Source organism: Sminthopsis crassicaudata, chromosome 3 (genome assembly GCF_048593235.1).
Source record: "Sminthopsis crassicaudata isolate SCR6 chromosome 3, ASM4859323v1, whole genome shotgun sequence".
In the NCBI taxonomy this organism is placed as follows: Eukaryota; Metazoa; Chordata; class Mammalia; order Dasyuromorphia; family Dasyuridae; genus Sminthopsis; species Sminthopsis crassicaudata.
In genome coordinates this window covers 407,947,029-407,972,297 of record NC_133619.1, presented here as the reverse complement: position 1 = coordinate 407,972,297, position 25,269 = coordinate 407,947,029, and the positions used below count along the sequence as shown (strand labels likewise).

General features: G+C 33.7%; 2 protein-coding genes across 4 annotated transcripts in view; both read right to left on the bottom strand.

Moving 5' to 3' along the window:
- Positions 1–297: 297 nt before the first annotated feature.
- Positions 298–7,419, bottom strand: C3H2orf66 (chromosome 3 C2orf66 homolog). The gene is made up of 3 exons (XM_074302803.1): positions 7,122–7,419; positions 5,240–5,426; positions 298–1,979 (listed from the first exon to the last, which is right to left on the bottom strand). The coding sequence occupies exons 1-2, from the start codon at positions 7,260–7,262 to the stop codon at positions 5,286–5,288; spliced, it is 282 nt and encodes a 93-aa protein (XP_074158904.1). The 5' UTR covers positions 7,263–7,419; the 3' UTR covers positions 298–1,979; positions 5,240–5,285.
- Positions 7,420–17,715: 10,296 nt separating this feature from the next.
- PGAP1 (post-GPI attachment to proteins inositol deacylase 1) overlaps positions 17,716–25,269 on the bottom strand; it is an 87,182-nt gene continuing 79,628 nt past the window's right edge. Inside the window, exon 22 of one of the 3 annotated variants that reach the window (XM_074302802.1) lies at positions 17,716–24,150. In XM_074302802.1, the coding sequence (XP_074158903.1) occupies positions 24,015–24,150 (136 nt within the window). In that variant the 3' untranslated portion in view covers positions 17,716–24,014. The remainder of the gene's footprint in view (positions 24,151–25,269) is intronic. The other 2 variants (XM_074302801.1, XM_074302800.1) reach the window with 2 other exon arrangements.

Sequence of the window (25,269 nt, the reverse complement as noted above, 5' to 3'; positions counted from 1 at the left end):
TAAAGTTAAGAGGTTTGAAATCTCTAAGGTTCTTCCAAGTCTCTCATTCTTTGGTTCTAATGCTCTAAATGCTTCTATGTTCTAAAAGTCTTACCTTGATGGTTAAAAGGAAAAAAAGTTAACTCAAAGAAATCTGAAGTTTTCTTCAATAACTGCATGGGATAAAAACATATTATAAAGTGGCTCAAAGAAAGAAAAGAAATGTTTTCTTCACCAATTTGTTTATTATTGATATTGAATATTAACTACCCACAAAATACAATAAATGAAAAGTACAATAATGATGTCAATTTCCAGATTAGTTTTAACTAAATCACTGACTTTGTGATGTAAGCAAACATTTGTACATTACTGATATTATTCCTTTGAAGGTAGGGAGGGGAAAGGAAGGGAGAGAAATCTTAGAGAAAATAATGGGCTATTAGAAATTACTTTGTACCAGAAATATGACATTTAATCATATGAAAATGAGAAGTGAATATTCAGGAAGAGGGTATAGACTAGGGATCAGGATTAAGTAAATAGAAGGAAAGGAAAAACCTCTAGCAAAATTATCATCTTTTTCTACATCTAATCCTGCAGACCCTGTGTGCTGGCTGAAAAAATAGCAAACTTCTAGGTACATGGCATACTTGATCTGATCACATGTTTTACCTTCCACTATAGATGTAACATATAAAAGAATGCAAAAGTCATTACATAATAATGGGGAAAACTTTGATTCCATGATTTCCCATTGTCTTTTCTTCATTTTTAAATTTACCCAATCTGAATTTTAGAATTTTTATAGATCTTTGTTAAATTATGTAAATTTGTGTTTTGGTGGAATTTTTTGAGTTGTTTTTTTCTTTGTTAGTTTTGAGGCAATCAGGTTAAGTGACTTGTCCCAACACATATAGTTAGTGTCTAATTAGGGTCAGTAGTGAATTCAAGTTCTCTTCACTCCAGAGCTGGGGTGCTCTCTATAGTGTCACCTAGCCGTCCCAAAATATGGGTTATTTTTGAGTCATATGCAGATAGAATATGTTGTCTTTCCGAGAAGTAATCAGAATCAGTCAAGATTGTGCTAGGGCCACCTTGAACTGGTGTAGGAGAGGCAGTTGTTAAAATTTCACTGTGAACACTTATACCTCAGAACTCAGCAAACACTACATGCAAATCAGGGTTTGTCTTACTTATTATCCCAGACTTAAGAAAATTGTAGAGAAAGTGTTAATAGTGTAGTTTAAATTTAAAAGTGTGTCTTGGAGGCCTCTAGATATTTCTTAGTTGTGTGACCCTGGGCAAATCATTTTAATCCCAAATGCCTCACCAAAAAAAAAAAAAAAAAAAAAGTGTGTACAGTCCCCATCCCCAATATTTACTAATATATCACTGATTCAAATTTAACATCTCTGGGAATTAAAATTTCATGTTCAATTATAGCATAGTAAAGTCCCTTTAGACTTGTGAACCAGTGATGTAATAATAAACACAAAAGATAGCACAGATTTCTTTATACTTCTGACCAAAAAAATTTTAGGAACTCATGTTTTCTTGGACTTTTTAGTATATTTATAGTCACAGCAACAGCAAAATCCCAACAACAACAGCAAACAAACAAACAAACAAACAAACAAAACTAACCCTCAAAACACCGTAATTCCCCAAAGCTATCTTTAAAAAAATAAATAAATAAAAGGCCTATGATGTCTTTGGTGAGGGAAATTTTCCAGGGACAAAGACAGGAGACTGAGGGCTCTGACAATTAGAGTCTTAGAGAATTGTCAGCTTTCTCATTTAGTTTTATGGTTATCCAAAATGGTTACACATTCAGGAAGTGTACAAGAGTATTAGACATAGTCAAATGATTACTTTCCATGTACAGAAATGGAATAAAAACCATTATAAAGGATCAGGTAAGAGTGGATATGAAGGTCAGAAGTAGGAAAGGCCAGCCATATCTGCTTTTTTTTTCTACTGAGATGAAAAATAACCACCTGAAAAAAGAAAACACATGTCATAAAAGGAGAAACTATAGGGAATCTTTCATTAACATAAACTAGAAAAACAATTGAATGAATGTTCTTTTAGGAAAAAAAGTATCCATTTTTTAATTTATGATTTCACAGTAGATAAGTTGAGATCACAAAATAATTTCTATATAACTTCAAAAACACACCCACCATATAGTTTGTTATAAGACATTTTATGAAGCAAGAATAATCTGTAAATGTTTCTATTGTAAAAACAAACCAAAAAAAAAAAAAAAATCAATCAAGCTAAAATTGGAAAAAAAAATGGAACAAAAAATGCCTTAGGATCTAGTGCAGGAGAAATGGCAGCTTAGTCCTCTCAGTTAGTTTCTCAGTTTCCATTATGGGAAGGTCTGTCATTTCTGAACACAACTTACTCAATCTCAGAGAATTCATGAAGGAGAGAAATTTTATAAATAAGGGATAGGTTTTTTGCTCTGTAAAATACTGTATTCAACATCCAACAATGTGCAGAGAGCCCTTTGGTCAAAAGAACACAATTGATAAACTCAACTTCATACTGGATAGAAGTGTTAACAAGTGATTTTTGAAGCTTTTAAAAGTGCCTACATATCATTATCCTTCTCTGATAACTTTCTACCACCAATAGAAGCTTTTTTTGTTAAAAAAAAAAATGTTGTCCAAAGAACAGAGAGGCACAAAGAATATGTGTTCCCTATTCCACATCTGAAACCCACCACTAGTAGAAAATAGACTGGGATTTCAAAAATCTTAGTTCAGGTTTAAAATTTCACTTCAATTTATTTTTCACTCAAAAATTTTGTGTTCAAGCATCTTCATTTATAGTTTTATAGCATTATAAAATTGGTACTAATATGGGATGAGCAGATATACTTCCTTGAGAAGTATGGCATTGTGTCTAGAAGATTGGACTTAGAATCAGGAAATCCCAGGTTCAAATTCTCTCTTCTGACTATGTGACCCCAAGCAAGTAAGTTATTTAATCTTTCTGCTTCAGTTTCCTCACCTATACCATGAGGATAATGATGCTCATAGTGTGGTTAGGAAGCTCAGTAAAGTCATATGCAAATATGTATCTATATAAATAGCTATCTGTAAAACTTAAAGTTAATTACAAATGTCAGTTATTAAAAGTACCACGAAATTTGACATATCTGTTTTCTTGGTCTGTTGGAAATGTGGAAGGCAATTTGAATCACAATTCAACTTTTGCGATCATTATTTTTTCTATCTTGGCGCCTCTTTGCAAAGTCACTGAATACATAAATCTCAACTCAAATGTCACATTCTATAAGGAGCTTTTTTACCAGTCATTCTTAACACTTTCCCTCTGAGATTATTTGTATGTAGTTGTTTACATGTTGTCTCCATCGTTAGATTGTGAACTCCTTGAAGGCAGGAATAAGTTTGTTTTTCTTTGTGCTCAGTGAAATGCTTGGCCCACAGTTGGCACTTAATAAATCCTCAATGATTTGATTTGAAAATTTGTTGATTTATTGATAGAGTAATACCAGTGCCAGAGAAATTATGGTGTACAAACTCCCTCCCTTCATACTGATTAGCAACTCATCTACAACTTATAGTCTCCATGAGTTTCCTGACTTACTGAGAGGTCTTATAACTTATAATGTTCATATAGCTAATATGTATAAAAAGTATGATCTGAATGCAAGTCTTCCCAACTCCAAAGCCAGCCTTCCATATCCACAGTGCCATTATGCCTTTTATTATATAGGATATTACAAAATCAAATCCTGCTGCCTAGAAAAACACCTTTATGCAATAAAAGTCAGGTAGAAGATTGTTAGCCTGTTAGGAGTTATTAATAGGTTCTTCCCTCTTCCCCCAAGCACAGCAGTTATACTAAGTTGATTCTGTTTTTTTTTTTTTTTAAACAGAACACATTTATTTATTCAGGAGTGTCACATAACATTGTTATAAGAACCTCTTAGCATATGCCAGTCTCTTTAAGGCCCAATGACATATGCCTTTCACTGAGATTGAATGTAAGCCTTAAAAAAGAATAATTGAAATAATTTTGTTCAACGTCACTGTTAAAATTCCAAACTATTTTTGTAACAAAAATGCTGTTCCACTTCCACAAATGAGAAGGTTCAAACCCAAGACCAGTCAGATATTTGGCAAAAGAGCTATCCATATATATTCTTTTTCTTGGAATTGGTTCAGTTAAATTGTTCATATACTCAATATTATTTATTTGTTTTAATTATGTCTTTCTACATTATTAAGGTGTGACACATGCTTCAATAAAGGTAGCTCTAAGATTTCTTGAGTTCTATGAACTTGTTTGTTTTTATAATTTAATAATTGTATTTTAATATAATTAATTAATTTCCTTGGTAATCTTGTGAAATATCACTATATGGATTTCTTAGGATCTATGAACTTTGTTTTTTTGCTGAGGCAACTGGGGTTTAGTGACTTGCCCAGGGTTACACCTCTAGGAAATGTTAAGTGTCTGAGATCACATTTGAACTCAGATCCTCTGACTTCAGGGCTGGTGTTCAATCAATTGTGCCACCTACCTGCCCCACCTATGAACTTTAAAAAATTTTTTTGCTAATTGTATTTCAGTATAATTAGTTTCCTTTGTAATTCTATGTATTTGATTTTGTGGATTTAAAAATATCCTGAGGTGTCGATAAGTTTTAGCAGTATTCAATTACTTCTTTAAATTATGTTTTTCTACATTATTGTGTGCCCCACTCCTCAGGGGAAAAAAAAAAAAAGTAACTCTAAAAAAAGTCCTTTTAAGGATTTTTAACCTGAGGTCTGCGACCTTTTTTTCCCTTAATTTTGATCACTGCATTTCAGTTTCCTTTGTAATTAATTTTCTTTGTAAGCCTATGTATTTTGTTATATGCATTTAGAAGCATTAGTCTGAGGTGTCCCTAAGCCATTATACTATCAAAATGGTCCAAGACACAAAAGGTACACCTAACCCCTAAAACCTGAAATATTTCATCATACTTAAGAATACTATTTAAAGTGATCATACAACTACTTTAATATATTTCTATACATAAATATTAAAACATTACAATCAACAATCTCTTTCATTTTTTAAACTAGATCCTTAATTATCTTACTCATGCACAACTAAATTAGATCTTGAACATAATGATAACAATTAACAATGTCAAGTTGTTCTTCTAGGGAGAAAAAGAGGTTGTCATACTTATTGTGCTTATTGTGATTGGGAACAAAATGCTCATTTTTACCTGAACTGAGTTTCAGCCCCTGAAGTAATTGGAAAAAGAAGTTTTTCTATTCTTCATAATCCACAAATGCAGAATCCGAATGGAAAGAAGGCGGCCAAGGTTTCTCATTGTTTATGTAGAAAGTTTTTGGAAACTTCTCAAGATCAAGACCTCTTCTCAAAAAATATGCCTGGAGGGTTCTGAAAAACTGAATAAACAATTAATACTTAAAAAAATGTGTGTTAAGTATAACTATAGACATATGTGAGTTTTTTCCCCTCTTTTTCTTTCAGCGTTCCTGAAATCAATTTAGTACTTTAAAGGGGACAAAATATAGAACAAAAACACAATACACAAAATAGAATTTTTTTCTTTACCACTTTTTACTATCACATCCCTCCCTTTCATATTTCTGAATATCTTAACCTTCACATATGATGCCTCCTACAGTTTTAGCCTAGGTACCTTTGAACTCCCCCTAGCTCCATAATTCTGAGATGCAAGTGGCAGAATTATAGAGATCAGTCAAGCAAATTATTGTTGAAACCTTAGCTTAAGAAGTCCCAGTGCATCCAGGGCCATCTCCTGTCATCCTTATCTATATCTTGCCTGGACCCAGATGGCTCTGGAGAGGAAAGTGAGGCAGGTGACCTTGTACAGCCTTCCTTCACTGAAACCCAATTTATTTGCATGTCATAGTATCCCCTGACGTCTTGGACCTTTTTGAGACAAATAATAACAAGTCATGTGCAAGGCATTGTGTAAGAAGTGAGGATGCAAAGGCAAAAATGAAACGTTTCTTATTCTCATGGAGCTCATATTCTCTTTGGGGAAAGAACATATATAAATATATATATATATATATATATATATATATATATATATATATATATATATATATATATATATATATATAAATTAAATATAAAATATAAAACATAAAATATATTTTAAATGGATACAATAGAAGATGGTGGTATACAAGTGACTAAAAAAATCAGGAAAGAACTAAGAAATTGGTATTTGAGCTGAGCTTTGAGGAATGTAGGTCATTTAAGAATACTATAATCTTGGAGTAAATTATTCTAATTTTCAGTACCTGTAACTATTGAAATAGATGTTAACTTGTGCTTCAGACTAATCAGAATTTTGAGTTTCTCTATGGCAACTGCTAACAAAAGGTATAAATTAGTACCATCTGTGAGGGCTTTTTTCAGTCTTAGATTTTTCAATGTCCTCTAGTATATGAACCCAAAAGACCTGTGAAATATCTTCAATTCTTACCAAAAATCTTTCATTGTTGCATTTTTCATTTTTTTCTTTAAAAAGTGCATATGTATGTATATGTATATAAACAGACAAATATACATACACATAGTTTAAAATTCTATTCTATTCACTATATTTGCTCATTTTAGTGAGAACTCATTTGATCTTTTATATAAGGTCAGCATATTTTCCATATGACTTTACAATTGAAATATTGCTTGCTAATTAATGAAAAATGCTATCAGTTTTCAATTTTCCTATTGCATCTTTGAAGCATTGGGTATATACATTTTTTTTATCATCAGGAAAATCTACTCTGGGTAGGAAGCAATTACCTATTCTGGTCTTGATTTTGTGTTTATTTTAGAAATCTAAATTACACATCTAATACATTAGCTGCATTTATATGAGCAATCCACTCAAGAAAGGGGAAAAAACATTAAAATTGACTTTTGGAGTCACAGAATAATCAATCAACAAGAGCAAAAACTAGTTGGCTCCTAGTAGAACAATTTCATTGCCTCAGTGGTTACTTGACACATATTACCAGTGGTCTTAACCAGAATTCATAATGCAATATGTACCAAGGTGGACAGAGCTTCTATTCCCATGAGTTACAATGAGATTGACTTACCAGGTCTCTGTTTCTGGGATTGTCTAGTGATTTCCATTCCTCCTCTTCTTTCAGTGGGACTCCCTGACTCTGCCTTACTGGCATAAGTGCTATGCACAGAGGCAGCAGAAGCATCACCCGGGACATGCTAAAGAGATGCATAGACCGTAAGAAAAGAAGAATGAAGAAAAGACAGGTGGTTACAGAGACAGGCAGAGGGAAAGAGAGGAATCAGCAGGGAAAGGTAATAAGAAGAGGGAAAATAGAGCAAGATAAAGAGTGAGAAAAGAGAGAGAGAGAGTGAGCATTAGCCCCTGAAGAACTTTTCACCTACAAAAGAAGAATAAACATCCAGATGTTTAGCTTGAAGTAGTCCATAAAAGGAAAGGAATTAAGAAAATGTAGAAAATATGACTGTAACTTTATTGTCCCTTCTCTGTTTCAGCCCTCTCCCAAAATTGTTCTTTTAAAGAAATAAATCTGACACAGATCATGACATTTCTCCCTGTAGACCATGAAGCCTGAGCAATCCAAGAAGTACAAATATATAAAATATATATAGGCTTAGAAAGCCAACAACACTACTCACAAAAATCCCAAATTGTTTTCTCCCATAGGATAGAAAGAAAAATCATACTCACACAAAGTTAAAATAAAGCTTACCGGAGAGTTTGGCTTTGCCTGGCCCTTTGTTGGTTACTCTGCTTGCAATTTGCAGGCAGAGTCGTCTGTACTTATATCTCTAGTGGACTAGCTGTGGGTGGGTGTCACTGACGTTAGCAAGAGGAGTTAAAAAATAAAGTAATGATTCCATTTTTATCCATGACAAAAAGACCCTTGAGAATCTGATCCATAAGGTACTTCAATGATAACACAAAATTCATTTGCCTTAGGAACTCAGAACACACTCCTAAAAGCCATGGAACATTTATTTAGCAAAAAATAAGAGACAGGACAGATATGTTTTCTGCATGGGAAAGCCATTCCCCTCCTTTTCTAAAATTAAAGTTTATATTTACAAAGGCTAGGAATTTGATAATGATTTTCCTAACAAATAGAATTATCTTTTCAAGATACTAATATTTCCAAGAAGCATTATTTTTTTTAACTAAAATACCTTTTATTAAAGACAAAATTATTATTTTCAATCTATAAGGTTTTGAGGATACCAAGAAGTTTGTATTGAGTTTAATAATAGGCATGTAATTGCTAATAAGGGAAGTGGTAAGATAGGAGAAAGCCATTTGTGCCTAAACATTTGCTACTTTTAAATTATGCTCCTTATTGTGGTTCTATAACTTGCATAGATTACTTATTTACTTCATAATTGTCAGTTTTTGAAGCAAATATTTTATTGTTGGAGAAAATTTTATGGTTTAAATGCTTGAGCTTTGAATGTCAGCATCTGAAGAGACTACAGTACAATGTAGTAAGACAATAAATATTCTCTTGGTAATAGCTTCCCAATGGTGTTCTCATTCCAGATGCTATCTCCATGTCATATCTGCTAGTGCTAACTTAAATTAACTATGTGTTTCAGTGGATTAGTATTAGACCTTGAATTCAAATCCAGCCTTAGACACTTAATTTCTGTCTGCCTCAGTTTCTTCTTCTATAAAATGGGGGTAATATTGTACCTATCTCCCAAAGTTTTGAGGGGATAAAATTAAATATTTGTAGAGCATTTTGCAAACTTTAGAGAACTATATAAATGCTAGTTATTATTATTAGCTATATACCAAATGGTACCCAGTAGAAGAGTGTCTTTGGAGCTTATCCATTTCCTTTACACATCTTCTAAAAGTAATTTATAGCTGTAAAAAGTTGTTTATTTCTTCTACCTAGAATACAGTTATTCCTTCCACAATCATGACTTTCCCCATAAAAGTTGTTTATTTCTGTTACCTAGAATATAGTTATCTCTTCCACATCATGACTTTCCCCATAAAAATTGCTTATTTTTGATACCTAGAATACAGTTTTTTTCTTCCTACATCACAACTTTCCTCATCAGCTTAAGAAATTAAATGGGAATTTTGGGGTAATTTGCAGAAGCTATGGACACTACATGAAGGCCAAGTTTAGAAACCCAGAAATGGATAAAAAAAAAAATATATATATATAGTATTATATAATATTAGATGTCCTTTTCTGACAATCTGTATCTTAGCTCTCTAAGATTTTATAGACAATTTCTATTTCAATTTCTATTTTCTATTTGTATTTTCTATACAGACTATTTCTTATGGATTACTCCATGAAGTACATAGTTATCCCTTCTACTTTGTGGGGCTTTGGAGTGTAGTGTCCCCATGATCTGGAAATTCATCATAAAATTTTTTTGACCCTTAATAACAGAGAAGTTTGAATTTTGTTCTTTTTCTTTTATGGAGTTTTTCAGTAACTTATTTTAAAATTTGGGCAGATATTATACAATACTAATATAATCCTAGATTAGAATAGAAATTGTTTTCTGTTTTGGGCAATAACTCTGAGAATCTTCCTCTCCCAGACTGATATTTTTGTGATGGTAAATTAGGCCATCTTTGGTTTCAATTCTCACCTATATAAGGGTCAGATTTTGTAGTAACTATAGTTATACAGTAACTCCATCAATAGCAGATAGGAGTGAATTCAGAAGAAAATTTTGGAAGAGGAAAAGATGCTAATTTGGGGGAAAGATAGCCACTCTTTATGAAAATGGCAGTGACTATTGAAAACCAGAGGTAACAATGAATTAGAATATCATTAGTGAAAATATAAGAGTTCAGCTAAAAATTAAAAGGAACATACTAAATAATGAGGAAGAGGAAGGGGGAAAAGGTATCTGTATAGTGCTTTAAAGTTTAGAGAGTGTTTTTCGGTATTGAACTCCCACATGTGAACCTCTAGAAGAAGGGACTGGGTCAGATGTTTTGTGTTCCCGTCAATCAAGAAGTCAGAAAGACAGAACCTTTGAAAAAAAACCAAAAACATAATAAGACATAAGGGAGGCAAAAGACCACATTGGGCACTGGAGGCAGAGTTCTGTCAATGAAGTAAGACTGGTGACAATGGCTCCCTGAGATATAAATGACCCTCAGAATGGGGCCTGTAGAGAAATAGTCTCTAAAAGAAGGCATAGAGATAGGTCCTAGCAAATTGCTGCAAAGTTACTGATGAGGTTTTAGGATCATTAATTAAAAGTTTTTTGGTGACGAGCTAGGAGTACTATGGAGCACTATTCTTTGGGGATAGGAACTTGAGATAAGAGAAGTGAGTTAAAGTGGGACAAAGTATAGAATATTGAGGTTTCCTGATCATCTTGATAAGGTGACAGATGGGACATTAGGAGGAGGGGAGCCTTGAGAATTTTGATTTTGTCTATTTATGGAGAGTTAAAAGGAGTTCCTTGGTAGCACCAGCTTCCTGGGGAGAAGAAGACCACAAATATGACCCAGAATTGGAGGAGCAGCAAAAGACTGGCACATCATATGGGGAAGCAAAAAACCCTAGACTTTGCCTCAGATACAGGTCTGATGGAAAAGGGAGCTGCCTCTCCAGCAACTTGTAGTGCATACACTTCCAAGAGTAGTAAGGTAGTAAGTACCATATAGCCAGGGACTTACATAGGATCCTCAAGTAAATAAAAGACTTACCTGTTCCTCTAACAACCTCACATTTGTTTCCCTTCCAAGAGGAATGGAGAGAGGGAGGGGAGAGTCCACAAGACATTGCTATTAATATGGAATAATGCAAGGGCCTCTTGAGGAAGGGTGGCTTCCTCAGTGAAGAGGAAATGTATTTACAGGTTCCTGGGAGTCCTTACCATCATTGCATTGTGTATATGAGTGAAATGAAGGCTGTCCAGCATCCAGGATTCATTGTTGCTTTGATTGCTTGGGGATTTGGGGACCCTGTCATCCCCTATGTGGAAAATTAGCATAAGCTAAACTCTAATTCTTACAGGAAATTCAAGGTGGTGACAAACAAATGAAGGGAATTATTTTGATATTGGACTACAGACCATTGATTACAAAGCTGATATATACCCCTCTGCTACAAATGCACCTGGCCTCTTCACTGAAGATGCTTGCAGCTGTCTTGCAACTCTATTCATTTTCACATTACCATGACTGCAATCCTCTTCTTCCTTTCTCTGCTTGCCAGCCTCCTTGGCTTTTTAATTTTTTTTACAAGTTGCAGCTAAAATTCCGCCTTCTGAAAAAAGCATTTACTGGCCTTCCTTAATGATAGTATCATCCCACTGAGATCATCTCTAATTTATTCTGTCTGCATTTCTTTTTCACACAGTTGTTTGCATGAGAGGGAGCTGCCTGCCCCAAAAGTATTTAGCTACTGTTTGCCTCTTTTCCTCAACTGTAAAATGGGGATAATTAATAGTACTTGCCTCATAGAGTTGTTATGAGGATTTAATAAAATAAAGCAATTAGTGGGTGCTTAATAAATGTGAATTTGTTTCCCCTTCTCATGAGACTGTGAGGTTCTTGAGGGCGGGGAATTCTTTTTGCCCTTCATTTGTATTGCCAATGCTTAGCACAGAGCTAGGTACAAACTTGTTGACTTGACTTTATATCCATGTTTAACTCAAAACTGGAATTTGGATTTAAACATAAAGGATGATACTATAAGCAAATTAGGAGAGCAAGAGAATTTATCTTTTCAGATCTTTGGAAGAGGAATTTATGACCAAACAAGAAATAGAGAACAGTCTCCCTATTGGGTCTATATTCCAAAGAGATCATAAAACAGAAAAGAAATGGCTGAATAAGTTATGGTATATGAAAGTAATGGAATATTATTGTTCCAGAAGAAATGATGAGCAGACTGATTTCAGAAAAACCTGGAAAGACTTGCATGAACTGATGCTGAGTGAGCAGGAGAACATTGCACACAGAAACAGCAAGTTTATGTAATGATCAACTATGATAGATTTAGCTCTTCTCAGCAATACAGTGATTCAAGACAATTCCAATAGACTTGGGATGGAAAATGCCATCCACACTCAGAGAGATTGAAGCAGACTATTTTTATCTTCCTTCCTTCCTTCCTTCCTTCCTTCCTTCCTTCCTTCCTTCCTTCCTTCCTTCCTTCCTTCCTTCCTTCCTTCCTTCCTTCCTTCCTTCCTTCCTTCCTTCCTTCCTTCCTTTCTTCCTTCCTTCCTTTCTTCTTTTGGTTTGCTTTTTATTTCTCTTTTTTTTCTTTTTGTTCTGCCTTTTCTTTTGCAACATGACTAATAAGGAAATATGTTTAGTATGATTGTACATGTATAACCTATATCAGATTGCTTGCTGTCCTGGGGATGGGGGAGGGAAAAGAGGGAGGGAAAAAAGATTTGGAGCTCAAAATCTTTCAAAAATGAATGTTGAAAACTGTCTTTGCATGTAACTGGAAAAATAAAATATTATTGGAAAAATGTATTTGGAGGCTGTTTCCCCTACAATTTGTACATTTACAGCTTATAATCAGCAAATAAATATTTATATGAGCTATTTTATCTTAGCAAATAAAAATTTTAAAGATCTAGAGTAAGGGTTTTTAACCTGGGTTCTATGAACTTTTTTTTCCTTGAAAAATGATCCAATATATTTGTTTTCTTTTTTTCCCTACTTGATTGTGTAGATTTTAAAATGTTATTCTGAAAGGCTTTACCAATCTGCCAAAGAGGTCTCAGATATAAAAGAGTTGAATCCTTGATCTAACAGAAACACTTCCTAGCTGTGTGACCATGTGCAAGTCATTTAACCCCAATTGCCTCAGAAAAAATATATAAATAAAATAAAAATAAGAAAGGTCTCTAGCACATTGAATGAGTCTGCCTCAGAGATTTTTGAGACTGTATGGTTTAGGGAGCCATCATGGCATGGGGAATAGAGAAGTAATAAGATCTGAGTTCAAATCCTGACTCCTACATGTACTAGCTGTGAGACCCTGAATAAGTCACTTGTTAGTGCTCTAGAGGCCTTTCCAAGATTATAGCTTCAGAGAATGTGACAACCAGCACTGGCAGAATGAATTTCTTAATTTGATAATTCCTTGAAACAATGAAATCCTAGGTCTAGTCCCTAGCCTTACATGTACATGGATCTCACCAATTAAGAATTTGTACTGGACAGAATGAATGGCTACATTGATGTGATGGTTCATTGGAGCATCAAAGATATATTTATCTTAGCTGCCAGACACTTGTGAACAGTTCTGTGGTCAGCTTTCTAATAGGACAGGAGTTCTTGACCTTGAACTTCATAATAAAATTTTTGATAACTGTTTTCTATTGGTTTCCTTTATGATCCTATATATTTTCTATACATTTAAAAACATTATTCTGAGAAGAGTTCACACATCTCATCAGATTGCCGAAGACAATCATGACACAAAAACAGGTTAGGAACCCCCAATTTAGCAGTTTAAGTGCTACTTTCAGAGAAATCTGATTTGGACTAAGATTGTATTAGCAAACTCAGTATTTTATGTACTTTGGGGTAAACCCTGGTTTGGAGGAATCTTGGCAGACCATGTTTTGGGGTCTCCCTGAGGATTGGGTTCCCCCAGGATGGAAGGATTTGGGAATAGTCTGGGACCTTATAATAGAATTATGGAATCATAAAATGTTAGTACTAGAAATGCTTGGAGATCATCTGGTTCAACCCCCTCATTTTACTGGAGGATTCCATAATATCAGACTACTCACTGCAGAGGAGGAGCAACCATCTGTCTATTCTCCCACTGATCCCAGAACATTACAGACCAAGACCCTGGTGCCAGATGCTATATTCTTTTTTGATAAAGGAATAATTATTTTTTTCTAGTCAAAATCTACCTGCTGAATCCTCCTTCTTTGGATATAAGACTAGATATTCTCTGAAGTTTCTTTCATTTTTCAGATTCTTTGATTCTGAAACTGTTGAAATAGAAATAAGTATTAACAAGGTTTGAATACTGCCGTGTCTTTCAAGGTCTTTGGTGTAGAAAGGGACAAGGAAATGACTCTTAATTGGCTAATAACTGTTAGGCTTGAACAAAACCCATGTCGTAGTTTATCTAACCCATGAGTCACATCACTACATCAGTGGCTATATTCTCTAACCATTACAATAGTTCTTAAAGTCCCTGGAAAAAAGGAACCCGAATACAATTCGTAAAATATTAAACTTACATGTGTATATTATTCTATGACCAAGAGGAAAACCAATGACAGAAGAGGGAATTACTTTGGATTCTTTTGGCTTTAATACATAATTGAACAAATGACTCTCTTTCTTAGGTTTCTTTACCAATTTGTCAGATCTGAAATGAAACCAACAGCTTTTTAAAAAATCTTTTGTTATTCATTTCTGGTTTTTCCTGGAGCCCATTAGTAGTATGTTCAGAGTCTAGACTCTATTGGTACCAATTACTGTTAGACAAAATGGAAAAATGAGCAATTCTTCTCATCCCACCCCAAATATGCACTCTTCAAATCACACATGTGTTCTACCATTCAGAACTTGCCCAACTCTCAGTTTTATAGCAAGCTAATTCTATCTTCTACCAATTATCCACTTTCAGTCAAATAAAGCAAATTTTAGGCCCTGGATGGAAATGAAAGTTACTTTTAAAACTGTTCCTATTTCAAATGAAATGAAGGACTGAATCACATAGATATAGGTATAGCTTCAGATAGGGGTCTAACTCTTGTATCACAGTCTCCTATGGTACAAAGTGACTCCTCAAGACCCTTTGAGGAATTTTCTTATTTCTCTTGGTTCATGGTCCTAATGCATATAAGTCCTTCCCTATCACTACCACTCTCAGTATATCAATACTGTTCAAATTTGCAGTATGTCATTTTGATCAAGAATGAAGATCAATAACCAAATAACTGATCAAATTTGCAGATAACATAAAGCCAGCAGGAATGCCTAACATGCATTGAAAGAAAACATAAATATCATCATAGTAAACTAAAATAATGGATTAAATCTAACCAGATAATGGCCAACAAAAATAAATGTTAAGTTCTACATTTGGATTTTTAAAAAATCAATCATATGAGTTCAAAATAAAGGATATATGATTAGATAATAGTTTGTGTGAAAAAGATTCGATCAATGTAGTAGTGCTGATGTCTCAGGGATTAAATCCTCTCTGTTACACTCGGCTGGATGTCTATGGGCTCCCTGAGGGAAGGGATTTCTGCTGGCTTCATAGTCACTGCTGAGCACGCTGTCTCCAGCTAGTGCTGTTCTGCTGATTACTGCTGGGTTTCTCCACTGGGTCCTCAAGTTTATGTCCCTTACCAGTCCCTGGGCTTCATCTCTTTAGATCTGCCTTCTGAAGTGCAGTGGTGATTAGAAAGTGTCTCATAAGGGTAAAGTCCTGTAATCATAGTAGCTGAGGTTAGAAATTGCCATCTTTGTCTAGCAAAAGAGCTGGGGAATAGAGCTGGGCAGTGTTCCCAAATTTAAAATTATATCTTTTTTTTTAGGTCCCTTAGAATCTCAGATATGAGGGTTCCCCTCCTGATATAGATCCTAAGCAGATGGCTTAGGGGGTTGCTCTCAGTTGTCCTCCTACTGCTCCTTTTGTGGTGTTCCTGACTGTTGTGTCTCCTTCTGGAGCATCCTCCCTCACCCTTGTTTTCAGTAGGGGCTCTAAGAGTGGTTTTCCATCACTTGCCTACATAGCTTTCTTTTGGTCAAAAGCCTTTCCTGTCAAGGGAGAACTTTCTCTTCCTTTCTTCAAAATGAAAGAAGAAATCCCTCAGAGTTCTTTCTCTGGCAGGAATACAGGTGTATCTGTAGAGGCTCAATCTAGTCAACTAGTGTTTTTAAGTATTCACAGTATACTAACATTAGGGATACAAAAAGAAGGAAAATCAGAGCCCGTGACTTCAAGGAGCTCACATTCCAAGGAGGGAGACAAACTCACATACAAATTTGATCTATCTTCAGGATAAACTGGAGTTGATCTCACAGAGATTCAATGTTGGAATCTATTATTTCTTTGTTTTAAATATTTTATTGGTCCCAATATAAGATGAATTGTTTTGGAAAGAAAAAATGCATATAAATATTGTCAAATATGCTGAAAATAATTACACAAAATTACCATATAAAATGGTAGGGACCTTTGTTGGCCATTAATTGTTTTCTTTCTTTTTCCCCTTGGAACTTCTGTCCTAGACGAATCTCATCTAGATTAAATGTAAAAACATCATTACTTCTAGACCTGGGAAATTTTAAAAAATATATTTCATATATGTTTGTTTAAAATAAATGTTATATATATTATATTATAAAATATTTCTATATTTTATTTTTCCCAATTACATGTAAATTTGAATCTTCATTTAAAAATTTTTTTTGAGTTCCAAATACACTTTCTTTCTTCCTCCCTTTTCTCCTCATTGACAAGGCAAGCAAATTAATATAGTTTATTCATATGCAGTCATGCAAAACATATTAGTGTGAGAGAAAGCATAAAAAACAAGAAAAAACAAAAAAAAAGTTTTTAAAAAGTATGCTTCAATCGGCATTCAGTTTCCATCAGATCTTTCTCTGGAAATTAGAGTTAGGTAGGGACTGTTAGGAGTTAGTTACAATTTGGGAAAGCAATGTCTTGCCAGGTCTACCCTCCTTCTCAGTGCCTCATTTCCATGTGACAATGTCAAAACAGATGGTCATTCCCCACCATTTTCTTTCTCCCCACCCCCACCCTATCCCTTCTGCAGTCCCATATCATCCTCCTACTTTCACCCTGTTTCCATCAGGAGTTTAGCAGAAACTTCAGTGCTGGGAACAATCACAAAATTTCCTCCTACCTTACCCCACCCCCCTCCACCTTTTCTTTTTCTCCAATTAGTTTATGCTTGGATTCAGACTGACTCTAAGCTAAGGTTACCAATTTGTTTTCCATTTGAAAGACAGAGAATTTCAGTGGCTTCTCCCACTGAAAAAAGAGGGTGACACAGGGGAACACTGAAATAATATTACTATTACAGGTGGGACAAAAAGCAAACTTGTCAAGAAAGTCCCTCTCAAGCCTAGGGAAGTGAGACAGGGATTTATTTGCCTCTGTTACCTGGACACTAATTGGAAGGAGAGACCTTCAGCCCAGGTTATTCTAGCTACTAAGAATAATGTGGAGAAAAAAAAAAAAAGAGTGGCAGGTAAGCCAGTTAGGAGAATGGTGATAAATACCTGAACTGAGATAGAAGCTGTATGGGAGAAGTAAATGGAATGAATGTAAACAATAGTGTGGTTGAGTCTATAAAACTTGATGCTTGATTAATCATGGTGGGAAGAAGGAAGAAGGAAAAGGAGGATGACTCCAGGTTTATGAACATGGATGGACAGCTGGCCTTCAACTTCTCATCATGTGGAAGCTTCACAGATGTCCATGACTATCAAGCTCCCGGAACCCAGAAATTTAACTTGGACTAGGACCTAGAGATCACCCCTGACCAGAGTCTTCTGCATCAATTCATAAAAGTCTTCAGGAGCCCCAGAGACAGTATTGTGATGCCCCTCATTTAAGCCTCCTCTCTTTAGTCATTTCCCAGGTTTGGAAAGTTCCCTCAACTTTCTGCTGCTGTCTTTTATCACAATAGTCTTCCTCTCAAAAAAAAAAAAAGTTTCTGAGACTTGAGTTCTCCCTTAGTAGCTGTGTGACCCTGAGTAAGACACTTAACTCCATTGTGCCTCACTTTTTTCATTTGCCAAATGAATTGGAGAAGGAAATGGCAAGCCACTCCAGTGCAATTTTATTTACAATTGTATTCCCTATGATGTGTTGGCCACTATATTCCATGTTACTAGTGTTCTAAGTAGTTAAGTTTGGGGGAAAAATACAATCTACTTCAAAACTGGCATAAAGGATCTTTTGGAAAAGAGGTCATAATTAATGCCACTCATACAACAGTTTCTTTTTTCACCAACTTTATTGAACACTTAGAACATTGAATATGATGAGTTAAAAAGAAAGCACCAAAAACTGCCACACATTAATACCTGAGCAAGACTGAAGTATTCACACACTGCACCCTACATCTAATAGCAGAGAGCTGAAACAAGATAAAAAACCATTTACAACACTCTATATAGAGCATGGTAAGTAGCACTTTTTGTGAATTACATGTTAAATGTAATAACATTAATTCTATTATACAAAACAAGTATACACAAAATGTGCCTTTAGCACAACACTGTACAAAGTTCTGAAGAAAGCATGCATGTCCATATGGGAAAGACTTGGGAGAGTTACTTTTTTAGTCTGTGTTATAGTTTAGTAGTTTTACTATGGTGAAATAACCCTTGTACTGAATAGGAATGAATGTACAATATAATTCAGTTACTGCAGGTGTATATGTGACCATTATGTGCAAAAAGATTTCTATGTCTCATATGTCATCATTATGTACCTTTCTATGAGCCTCTAATTAAGAGTATGAAAGTTGCTAATGAATAGCATTGGGCTTGGGAATGAATTCCTTCTATTATTTTCCCTTTTCCTTATTTCCATCTCAATTTATTCAAGAAAGCTATGATCTCTAGTGACTTTCAGAGAACCCTATTATTTCAAAAAAATTAGGGAGAATAAAAATTTAACATGAAAAAGGATGAATTGAAAAAAAAAGTCCAACTTAATGAAGTGGTCTATCCCACAAATGTGGAAAATTTTCAACTAAGATTACAGATCAAAAAACAACTTGGAGCTCAAACAGGAATCACATCTATTATTTTAGCAAAATATACACATAATTCTTTGATTTAAAAAAAATTGTTCAGTCTTGGTAATTGAGGTGGAGAGGGAAAAGAATCTAAGAACAAGCACATTATTAACAGGAATTTAATGGGATAAGAATAAAATCATTCAAAAAAATTTTTTTAAATCTGAAGTACATTTAAATGCTCATATACCACATGCTTCTAAATACTTTGAAGGGAGAGGTCCCTGGCCAGAGTGAATCTTGGGAAGAAATTTATGACTGCAGGGTAATTAAGACAATTACATGCTAATGTTCAGATTTTCACATGTAAAGTCAAGGTCACATTGCTTCCAATTGCTTTAGAAATTATAATTTAATAATTTAGTGGCATCCCTATTTCTTTGTACTATAACTGTTCATTTTAATTTTAATTGAAAACTCTAGAAAGGGAGATGCTTGGAATGAAGTTCCCAAAATACAAAGGAAAAGATAAGCTCATATTTTTAAAAGTCCTATTTTATTGACCTTGAAGAAAAGATTTTTGGTCAATTTGAGATGGATACTCATAATAAAACCTAAAGTTACAAAAAGCCACAGGGCATTCTTCTTTACTGTTTTAAGGCACAATTTCTTGCCCTATAATTCAAGGTCACAGTGAGACTATAAGCTCAGTTTTGGTCTGGTTTCCCTATGAATATAGGTCATATTGACTTCTATGTTCTGTACATTTATACTTAGTGAAATGTTAAATTATTATTGTTACAAAATTATACTAGAAATTATAATATTTTAAAAGAAAACATTTAAATCATCTGCATTTTTGAAAAATGTAACTATATGACTGCCAAATTTATAATACATTTAAAAAATCCACTATGGGAAAGTACTTTAAAAATATACTTTTGAAACTATACAAAATATAAAAATGAGATACATATATCATTCACTTAAGAGATATTAACAACATTAAGCTGGAGATTAGCTCTAATTTGTATAGTGTTTTCAGGTTTCAACATTATATATTAAATATATAATAGGCCTTTACTTCCACATGGTCCTTGCTACCACTAATAGCTAGTTGAGCTATTTGTGCACGAATATAACAGTGAAACCAAAGCATGTGCTAAAAGTTCAGCAGCATTTAGCTTGTTGCTAAACCCAATCAATACTTAACGTGAGGATAGCAGCAATTTTTCAATCAAATAAATAATAATACACAATCTACTAATTGTTGAAGTAGCTGTCAGACAAGCTATCAGATCAAATACTATAGACATAAAGGACTTCTAGGGATCAGACATTCCTTCATTTTCTATATGATGAAACTGAGACCTAGAGAGGTTGTACAGTAAAACAGATTAAGGTCATGGAACTAGGTTATGGACAGGGTCAGGAATAGAGTAAGACATCTCTAATTCCCAGTAAGTCACTCTTAGCACAACATCTTACTGATCTTTCGGTTTTATCAGTATTAGTAGGCAGTGAGAAGCCAGTGAAGTCACATAATGTTAAAAAGTAGAAAAAATAAAGGCAAGCCTGCCTAATATGTGAATTTACAAGTATTAGGGTTTGTCATAAAGGCAAATCTACCGTATTTATAGGATGACATTGGAGGCAAAGTATCTGATTGTTGAACATTTTCAGTTTTAATAATTCTATTTTGTGACAAATAAATTGGCAGATTTTTACATTAACATGGTAATGTGGCATCCTGATTTTCCCTTAGCTTTGTTATTTTTTAAGATTAAAGTTTTATTTGAGAACATCTAGTCAGCTTGTTGTGTCAAGCTTCTGTCATCTTAAGAGCTAGAAAGGACACAAGTACAGTTTTCCTTTTTTGTCTCTGTATTCTCCGGTCTGGCACAGTGCCTGATGCATGACAGGTGTTTTAAGAAATGCTTCCTGAACTAAATGCCTTTGCCTAGGGAATATGTGCAATTAGATCTGCTGGTAGTATCATTATGGCTAACCCCAACTCTAAAAGATGAATTGCTCCAAGGTAAATAACCATATAAGTTACTTTATCTCTTGGGTTGACAGTCTTAAAGTTTTAATATCTGTAAAACAAGAGAGATACATATAAAGTCCAATTCTAACTTTTTTTTCCCCTAATTACCTTGGCAGTCAAGTACTTTTTGGAAAAATTGGAACCAATGAACCAAATATACTCTGCAACAGGGCTTCTAAAACTTTTTCCACTTGTGATTCTTTTTTGCACAAGAAATTTTTAAGTGACCCCAGATATAGAGGTATACAAAAAGGTACACAAATCAAATATTTACTGTTAATAAATCACAATTTTGTGTCCTCATAGTCAGTTACAAGATTTTATAGAAGGTCATAACATACAGTTTAAGAAGCAAGGATATAACCCCCCACAGTTTAAGGAGCTTAGCTTTATAGCAAAGTTCCATGGAACTATTAGTGTATTCCATTAAAAGAGGGACTTTTATTGAAAACAAAAAGATCAAATGAAGACAAATTACCATTAAATAAACATAAATTAGAAATTTCAAATGAAGAACCAGATAACACTATTTCAGAAATTAAATAAAATTGTGATATTATACTAAAATCTTTAAACATAAGGGCAGCTAGATGGTGCAATAGATAGAATACCAGTCCTGAAGTCAGAAGGATGTGAGTTCAAATCTGGTCTCAGACATTTAACACTTTCTAGCTGTGTGATCCTGATTAAGTCACTTAACCAATTGCCTCAGCCAAAAAAAAAAAAAAATCTTTAAACATAGAAAAACAAGAGTACAAAGTACAAGTTTTGCCAGTTACACATCTGTTATTAAAAGTGATAGCTTAGAAATGTTGAAAAATTATTTTTGTCTTATCCCAATATGTATCTGTTTTCTAAATACAGTTCATTGGCACAAGTATCCAGAGGTATATTACAGTTTATGTAGCTTTGGTGGCAAAAGTGCATGTTGTTAAATTTATAAACACCCTTCATTAATTTCCAATTCAGTGCTTTATGCTCAAAAAAAAAAAAAAAAAAAAACCACCCCTCAATTTTACTTACAAAAAGATGTAAAATCTACTATGATACAAAACAAATGTAACGTGAAATGGAAAATGTGCCCTTTTGAGGCTTTAGAACATAGGTTTTTTTAAACTAATTATTATTATAAAAATACTAAAATCAAAATAATTTTTTTAAAAAAGGCAAATATAAACCCATAAAATGGTTATTCTCAGTGTTTGGTGGTTTTATTCATTTATAGGCTTTTTTTTTTTTTTTTTTTACTCACTCTAGATGACTTTATTTCCCCTTTAGAGAAAGAGTAAATTAAATGTACTTTTATTATACCTCAAAATGGTTGAAATTCTTAAGTAGATAACTGCTCTTAAAATTTCTTAATTTACAAAGGAAAATTAGTCCTTGGTAAATTATTATAAATTTTAAGATTTTGGCATGTTTCTATTTTGATTTTAAAGGTTTTAGTTTGATATAATTATCATCACTAAATCTTATTTTCTAATAAGTATAAATTAAAAAAAACACAAGGCTAGAACTTTGAATTGACTGTTTTCTTGGACTGAAGCAAGGAATCCTGGGATCATAAGATTTAGAGCTAGTCAGCAAGTCATTTAGGACTCAGAGGTCATGTAGTCCAACTCCTCATTTTCCAGATGAGGGGAAACTGTGATTCAGAGACATTAAGCGAATTGTCCAGGATTGTGTAGGTGTTTTTCTTGTCTGTACACAGTTGCTTACATATTTCCCTCATTAGTCTATTAGAACACAAAAGCAAAGGCTGCCTTTTGTTTGTCTCTGTATAGCCAGAGTGTACGTAACTGATGCCTGGAACCTAGTAAACGCTTGTTGATTGTCATTCTATACCTTTTCCCAGTTAATTTCACAAGCCTAGGTGATGCCTCAAATACTGCAGAGTATTGCATCTGAATTCCTGTGAGAAGAATGAACAGACAGTTCATCTGAAAAAGATCCATGTTTTCATGGACTCCAAGTACAACATGAGTCAGCAGTGTGATGTAGCTGCCGAAAAGCTTCAAGTGATCTTGGGCTGCATTAAAAGCAGCAGGGCTTCCAGAAATGAAGAGGTTGTGGTCTTTCTGCCAGTCACTGACCTCATCTGGAGTACTGTGCCCAGTTCCAGGTATCACCACTTGAGGACATCAATAAACTAAGACAGTATTCAGAATGGGGAAACAAGGAAAATTAAGAACACTAAGTCTATGCTATATAAAGATGGACTGATGGAACTGGGGACTTTTAGCCCACAGAATAGAAGAGACTAGGGGAAAAAGAAAGGAGGGAAAACTGTTCAAGTATTTGAAGGGTCATTATCCATTACAAAAGATGGATTAGGCTTATTTTGTTTGGTTCTGAAAGACAGAACAAGAAGCAATGGGCAAAGTTGTAAAGAGCCAACTCAGGTTTGATGAAGGCACAGACTGAAATAATTAATTCAAGCCAGTAAGTGAATAAGTATGACAAACTTTTTTTTATGACCCAACATTAGCATTATTTAAGTCTTAAGGTTTTTGTCATGAATACAAAATAAAAGTCAGCATTTGAAAAATAACAAAAAAACTCTACTTTCTTAACTTCTGAACTTGATGTTTTTTCACAACAAATTTTAAAAGGCTGCTGAAAAATATCTTGTTAGAAAGTGAAGAAAAATTAAAAGCAAATATAACCTTGTAGATATAAAAGATTAACAATACACTTCACAAATATGATTTCTCAAAACTAATCAAAAAGTATTCTTGGGTAATTTGTTTTCTGAGGACATTGATACTATGAATTTTATCCACCTCTTTAAGACGTAATTCTTAATATACAAACTATAGTAAATACAAAGAAACAAACATTTCAGTAGAAAAACTGGATGAAATACTTGCAATGTCAATACAAACTGCTGTTATCTATTTAATTTAAACTATAAAAACATCACTAGTATCATAAACCAAGTAGATTGGTATGCACAGGAATCAAAATCTTGAAAGATTTTGGCCACTAAATTTCTTATATTCATTTTTCAAAATGATCAGTAGACAAATATTACACCACAAAACAAAACCATGCCTCAATACTTTCCTCAGGGGTTACAAAACTAGTTTTGAATTTTCATATTGTAAAAATAGACATGTCTTCTCCAAAGGATCCTGCAATCCGAGTTGATGAATCTGTGTGTTGTTCTTTCTTGTTACCTTCCTGAAGAGCCAAAGTACCCCTATCATTTCTCAAATCAAATATTAGACAACATATGGAGTAAAAGAGGAATGACTACAAAATATGGCACTCTGTATAAGTGTGTAGATCCAAAGGCAACCACACCAATAGCCACTATGAGTGGAAACTGTGCAGCAGTCTTCAATAGTTTACTGCAAAAAAAAAAAGAAAAAAAGAAAGAAAGAAAGAAAGAAAGAAAGAAAGAAAGAAAGAAAGAAAGAAAGAAAGAAAGAAAGAAAGAAAGAAAGAAAGAAAGAAAGAAAGGAAGAAAGAAAGAAAGAAAGAAACATAATTATATGTTATAATTATTATAAACTATGAGAAAGAGTGAGATTCTATGAAGCCAATATGATAAATGAAATTCAACATGTAAAGTTAAATTTGGCATAAATTACAATAACATAGCTTAACTAGTGCTACTTTTTATAGTAAATTTCCTGTAGTTGGAGAATTAGGGCTTTTCTAATGGCAAAACTTTATAAAGTCAAACAAAACTTTGATCACAAAGTGTAATTTTCAAAATCCGCTTTTTTTTTTTAACCTTTTAATACCAAAAAAAAAATCTGCAAATGAGAAAAGTCACTGAGCAAAATATTACATTTAAAACAGCATAATTTTTTTTATCTTTTCTCAAAATCACATATAATATTTTGCACACTCAAGGAATTATTCTGAAAAACCAAGTTTTCTAAAATGCTAAAGATATTTATCTCTTTAAGTATCAAATCTTTTTGTATAACTTTAACCATTTTCGATTTAAAATAGTTTTAAAATATGTTACATACTACTATCTTCTTAACTATTCAAATGGGTTACACATGATTTAATTTTTTCTTAGTGACTCTTGGGTCATTATTATGAAAATGGCTTTGCTACTCCTTAACTCTGTTACCCTGGTAAGTCACTTAATCTTGAGGGGCTTAGGATGCTCATGTGAAAGATGACAGATGAATTAAATGATTTTAAAGATCTAATCCTGACATTCTGTGATTTTCCTATGCTGCAATATAGTGATACTCTGAGAGTCTTTGAATTGTGTAGGCCTGCTTGAATCTATACAAAATGAACCCCAAATGCTGAAATTCTAGATTCTTTTGTATGATTTTTAAATATTTTTGATTCCTCCCTTTTAGCAATCTTAGTTGTCAATAATAATAATAATGGTTATTATTAATAGAGACTTTACAGTATAATGACCTGTGGAGGCTGTATGACTCTAAGGAAATCACTGAAACTCTCTGTGTTCCCTGTACACTAAGATTGTAAGTGGC

What these genes read in the sequence shown, in the direction of transcription:
- C3H2orf66 (XM_074302803.1), bottom strand. Translation starts at nt 7,262, where the DNA reads ATGCATCTCTTTAGCATGTCCCGGGTGATGCTTCTGCTGCCTCTGTGC. An exon ending in ATCCCAGAAACAGAGACCTG is followed by an intron (nt 5,427 to 7,121) that starts GTAAGTCAATCT and finishes TTGTTTATTCAG; the next exon opens with TTTTTCAGAACCCTCCAGGC.